The sequence below is a fragment of the Oppia nitens genome, unplaced genomic scaffold, assembly GCF_028296485.1.
Source record: "Oppia nitens isolate AA-2021 unplaced genomic scaffold, nextdenovo-longstitch-racon4-pilon3 scaffold39_pilon_pilon_pilon, whole genome shotgun sequence".
NCBI classification, from domain to species: domain Eukaryota; kingdom Metazoa; phylum Arthropoda; class Arachnida; order Sarcoptiformes; family Oppiidae; genus Oppia; species Oppia nitens.
This window is the reverse complement of record NW_026533220.1, coordinates 210,794-217,500: the sequence shown is the minus strand read 5'-3', so window position 1 is coordinate 217,500 and position 6,707 is coordinate 210,794. Positions and strand designations below refer to the sequence as shown.

At 19.9% G+C, this 6,707-nt stretch overlaps 1 protein-coding gene across 1 annotated transcript; it reads left to right on the top strand.

Moving 5' to 3' along the window:
- The first annotated feature begins 3,010 nt into the window (after window positions 1–3,010).
- On the top strand, window positions 3,011–6,348 carry LOC128957235 (G-protein coupled receptor 83-like). Its single transcript, XM_054302969.1, has 2 exons — window positions 3,011–3,953; window positions 6,309–6,348. The coding sequence occupies exons 1-2, from the start codon at window positions 3,031–3,033 to the stop codon at window positions 6,346–6,348; spliced, it is 963 nt and encodes a 320-aa protein (XP_054158944.1). The 5' UTR covers window positions 3,011–3,030.
- The last annotated feature ends 359 nt before the right edge of the window (window positions 6,349–6,707 follow it).

Here is a 6,707-nt window from a genome sequence, read left to right as displayed (position 1 = left end):
TATAACACCACAAAAAAAATCCATAATTTTTTTTTATTTAACAGAGACATCAAAACAAACAGTCAGTCAGTCAGTCACTCACCTAATAGTGTATATGACTGTCTAGTTATGTGATTATATATATATATATATATATATGTATATATTTAATATATATTATATAATATATATATATATATGAGGTGTCGTTGTCTCCGGTTTAGTCGTGTTTTAATTTTTTCTGGCACTGACTGATCACTGATCCTATAAATTGTGTTTTGTTTGGATATATATATATATATATATATATATATATATATATATATGTTTGGATAGTTTACAACAAATATATATATAWATAAATAGTTTTAATATATTGTTTTTTTCTCTCTCTCTCTCTCTAAAAATAATAATAATAAAAAATGTGAGATAAACTATATGTTCACCAAAAAAAAAAATAAGTAAATAATTGTGTTTACGATATATATATATGTAGTTTTGTTTTGGGATTTTGTTGTTTTTGTTGTATACTTATGTTATAGTGTTATAAATCAATCAAAAAAAAATTTTTTTTTGTGTATAGTTTCATATACTGTAATATAATATCTATCACAAGTTTTTTTTATATATATATATATATTAATAATAATAATAATATTTTGTTGTCTGTAATATATATATATATATATATATATATAATTTTATTTGTTATTGATTTTTTAAAAATATTATATACATATAAAATTTATATAYACTTTATTTAAATGGCATTGATAACACACTTATAAATTTATTTGTTATTTTATTTATAACATATATTTATTATAATAATAATAATAATAATAAAATACCTAAAGTATTATAATATTAATTATAATATCAGTATATTATTAATACAATTTTCAATCAATATTAATAATAAATATAATATTAATTATTATTATTATTCATATATTTCTATATTGAATAGTATTGACCCATAATATTGTGTCACAAATATAATATACAGTATTATTATTATTATTATTATTAATAAATACTTTAAGTACTATTCAATATACATATACTATATATATATATATATATATTGATAATATATTCATATTTAATATGAGATATTTATAATATTAAATATATATATATATATATGAAATAAGTAAGTAATTTGAGAAATAAAAAAAAAGTTTTTTTTTTACTTTATTTGTTTGATATATATATATATATATTGTTATTATTTTTGTTATTGACACTATATCTTAGGGATATTATACTGTATTATATATATATATATATATATATACTAAACTAATACTAACTTTTATTTCTACTAAATATAATTGTTTTGTAGAGTTCAGCAATAATACTATTACTACTACTACTACTACTACTACTACTACTACTACTACTACTACTACTACTACTACTACTACTACTACTACTACTACTACTACTACTACTACTACTACTACTACTACTACTACTACTAATAATAATAATAATAATAATAATAATAATAATAATAATAATAATAATAATAATAATAATAGCGACGACAACAACAAAAATAAAAGTTTGTTTTACTATTAGTCAGTATTTATTATATAAATTTATATATACTATATATATGTATATATATATATGTATATATATATATATATATATATATATATATATATATATATATATATATATATATATATATATATATATATATATCTGTAAAATAATAATAATAATATATTATTCACACAYACAGAATATTCTTGAAATTTCATACATAAATATATACTGTATATACAGTATATAAAAAAAATTTGTGAATAAAATATATGATTAGATCAGCAAATATATAGCCATTTGTCTATAAGTCTATATCTGTTATAATAATAATAATAATAATAATAATAAATATACTTTAAACAAATATGAGGCTAGACTTACTAATATTATAAATAAATGTGAAAAAAACAAAAAAAATAAAAAAAAAAATAAATAAATTATAAAAAATAAAAACAAACTTGGATATATATATATTGAAAAGTTAAATAATAATAATAATAAAAAAATTATTTTAAACTAAAGTTATTAAATATAATGTGTTTGTGACTTTAGTTGTGTTTTATTATTTTATTTTATTTTTTTTTGAAACCCATATATAAATTTATTTTAACATAATTTATTATCATAGTATTGTTGAGTATATATATATATATAYAGTATATACATTTTATATATATATATATATTGTTACTATGAATTTTGTTGGCAAAACAATATACAGTGTATAATGTATATATTCATAAAATAATAATAATAATAATAATAAACTTTTAAATAAAACTAAATTTTAATAAATAAATTTAAGGCAAGTTTTTGTGGAAATTTTCTATTGTTTTTATTCAACAACAAAAAAATAATAATACTATTTTTGACATTTAATAATAATAAAAAAATATAATAAAATATTTATAATCTTTTTTTGTTTGTTTGTTATATTAATAATAACAACACATTTATTAAATTAAAACAAACAAATATTATTCACTAAAAAAAATAATTTATTTGTAAGTAAATTACAGTTATTATTATTATTATTATTATTTAATTACTTAAATTATAAAATATTTTATTCAAAAATATTACTAATAATTAATTCAACAACAAAAAAAAATACTGAAAACTAATAATAATATAAAATTAGTTTTATTTAATGATCTAATAATAAAGTAATAATAATAATAATAATTTTTTTAAATATAAATTTTTAAACAAAAAACAGTAAATCAATATTTTCATTGTTTGTGTGTTTTATATATAWATAAAACAAATATATTATATAATAATAACATAATAGACTGTATTATACCGTTATATATGTTATACTGAATTACATAATAATAATTATTATAATTATAATAACAACCAATAACTACCTAACCGTGTGGTGTGTCCGTGACCTTCAAAATCAATAGCAACAACACCAACATACCGGTGCCCACACACACACACACACACACACACACACACCCAACACCACTAACAACAACAACAATGATAACAACCACTGACATTAGCTACATGAGCGATGATGAGGATGATAACCAACTAACCTATCGTATAGCAGCAAACATTAGCAATACTATACTGTTGGCGGCTACCGGTGCTGCCGGGTCTCACATGTCAAGCACCGACACCGACACCGACGACCAAACAATCCTAACTATCAATATCTCATCCCCGGTCGGTGGCGGTAACCAAACATCTTCAATACAAACCGAAGGTGTATCGGCACCGTTGGTCATCATATGCTACTCCCTGATCATTATGGTCTCCCTGTGCGGTAATCTACTGGTTTGTAAGGTTGCTTTCGGCCAGAAAGATATGCGTACGACAACCAACATGTTGATAGCATCCCTGGCCTGTTCGGACATTGTTATGACCGGGTTTAACATACCGTTTAATGTGGCCCGACTGCTACTGTTGGACTGGCCATTCGGTCAGGTACTATGTATTGCCGTACCGTTTGTACAGGTATCGTGTGTATATGTATCTACGATAACGATGACCGTAATAGCCGTCCATCGATTGGTTACGGTAACCCAGAAACGGACAACCCATACGTTTGCACCCGGAAAAATTGCCGCCACTGTCGGCTGCGTATGGCTACTGGCCGGTACCCTATCCCTACCRCATGCGGGTTTCAATCGACTGACCAATGTGTTGGTCGACGGGGAAAGTAAGGTCCGCTGTCGACCAAACTATCAGATGTTTGGCGGATCGGTTAGCCTCAGGTCATTGATGTTGTTCCTGTCGCTGGAGATAGTGATTACACAATATCTGTTACCATTGTCCATAACAATGGTTATGTATGTTAAGATTGGTTGGATAATATCTAAACAAGGTAAACTGATTGGGAAGTTAAGCGATGAACGAAAACGTAGACAATCGGAGGCCAAAAGGAGGCGTATATTTATGTATGTATTGATTAGTAGTATTATTAATTTTGTTGTTGTTATTGGTGGGGGTGGTTGGGGTGTGGGTTAGGTAGGTTAGGTGTGAATGTTTTTTTGTTGTTGATATCTCATATATATATATATATATATATATATATGTTTATTAGTATATTTGTATAATTTTTTTGTTGTTTGTGGGGGTGGTTGGGGTGTGGGTTGGTTAGGGTTTGAATGTTTGTTTTAATATCTCATATGTTTATTAGTATATTAATATAATTTTTATTGTATAAAAAAGGAGGCGTATATTTATGTATGTATTGATTAGTATTATTATTTTTGTTGTTGTTATTGGTGGGGGTGGTTGGGGTGTGGGTTAGGTAGGTTGGGTTTGAATGTGTTTTTTTGTTGTTGATATCTCATATATATATATATATATATATATGTTTATTAATATATTTGTATATTTTTTTTGGTTGTTATTGGGGGTGATTGGGGTGATGTGGGGAGGGTTTGAATGTTTGTTTGTTTTGATATCTCTTATATGTTCATTAGTATATTAGTATAATATTTATTTTAAAAAAAATTATTTTTTTTAAATATGATTTAATTGAATTTATTTATTGAATTTTGTTTGATTGTCTGTTTTATTTTAAAAAATAATTAATTTTTATTATTAATTAATATATTAATTATTGTTATGTGAAGTATATTATCATTATTTGTATGTATTTTTGCAAAAAAAATATATTTTCATTTTTAGAGCAATTATTATAATTATTATAATCTCTTTTTTAAAAAAAATAATTGATTAATTGATAAAAAAAATCTGATAATTAATTTTTCTAATAATAATAATAATATTAATCATATTTAAAATTGATTTTTTTATTTGTTGTAAATATATTACTAATTTATTATTATTATTATTTTGTCTGAAAATTTTATTTTATTTTATTTATTATCTTTTATTAGACACAAATCTAATACACAAAAAAATAATCAATAATTTATTGTACAATGTATTTGCCGTATATATACAGTATATATATATATATATATATATATACTGATTTTATTTGTTTTTATTATTTACACTATTTCAGCGAATAATTGATTTTAGTCACCAAATAGATAACACCAACAAAAAAATTTTAGTATTATTTTTTTATTTCACATTTAAAATGAAAAAAAAAATTGTATTATCAATATATACATTAGTCTATATATTGTTACAAAATAATGATAATAATATATTTAATATATGTTTTGTTTTTTGTTTTAACAATTATTGTCTACATATTATTTACAGTATATATAATTATATATATATATATATATGCGATAATTGAATATTGAATTTCTATTAGTGGTCTATATATTGCGGTTATACTTGAAAGCCCATAAAATATTTATTATTATTATTATTTTTGTTGATGTAATAAAATATAAAAATTTATTATTAAGTGTTAAATTAGTAATAGTAATCAATAAAATAAAAATATTTATTGAATTTAGTTTAATAGTATTTATTAAAAAATAAAATTATTAATACAACATTTTTGTTTGGTATATTATTTATTTATTTTAAATATTTAATTTTTTGAAAAAATAGTAATAATTATAATATTTGGATATTAAATATTTTTCTAATAAAAAAATATTTATATCTATAATTATCAGTGAAAAAACATATGTAAAATATATGTCAATCTATTATCATTAATAATAATAATAATAATAACAATAATCTGTTATATTTATAAACAAAAATAATATAATAAAAAACTTAATACTATAAGACTCTTACAGTATATATATATATAACTAAATAATAATAATAATATTTTTATTATATATAYAGTATATATAAAGATAAATAGCGACGCTTTTAGTTTATAATGATTTATAATAACAACTAATAGATAATATAATTTCAATAATAAAAATAAAAAATTAAAAGAAAATAGATTTATATTTTTTTAGTGTTAAAAACATAAAAAGCTTTGTATTGTATTTTGTTTTATTTATTTTTCATTATTATTATTATTATTTAAGATAATGATTGCAAAACATTTGGCATTTTATTTTACACACAAATATTTTGCGTGCAATTAAATATAAAACTATAATTTTTTTAAATGACAATTAATTTATATTAATATATATTAAATAATAATAATAATAATAATATTATTTTTATTATTATCATAATCATTTAATAACAATTATCATTATAATTATTATAAATTATTTTTTCCTATAAAAAATACTTAAATAAATAGTTATTAATTTATTTATTGAAAATTATTTTTTTTGTAAAAATTTAAATTTTTTATATTATTTTTTTTAATTATTTAATTTATCATTATTTTTCAGGTTAGCCATAGCTGTGGCCACGTTTGCCGTTTGCTGGTAAGTACTGTATAAATATATATAATATATAACTTTATATATCATATAAATATATATAAATAAATAACTATATTATATAAATAATATATAATAATAAATTTTGTATTTAATTTAAATACATTATATGTATATATATATATACTGTATATTTCAATCTATATATATGTTTGGATGTATTATGCATTTTAATGTTTTATTTATAGTTGAAAAAGTTAACCTAGTTTATTTTTTATTTTTCTAAAATACCAAATAAATAAATAAATATAAATTGTTAAGCGCTAGAAATATATTTATATATATATATATATATATAAAGTTGATAATCATTTTATGTGTTAATTAAATTTAATTAATAAAATAACA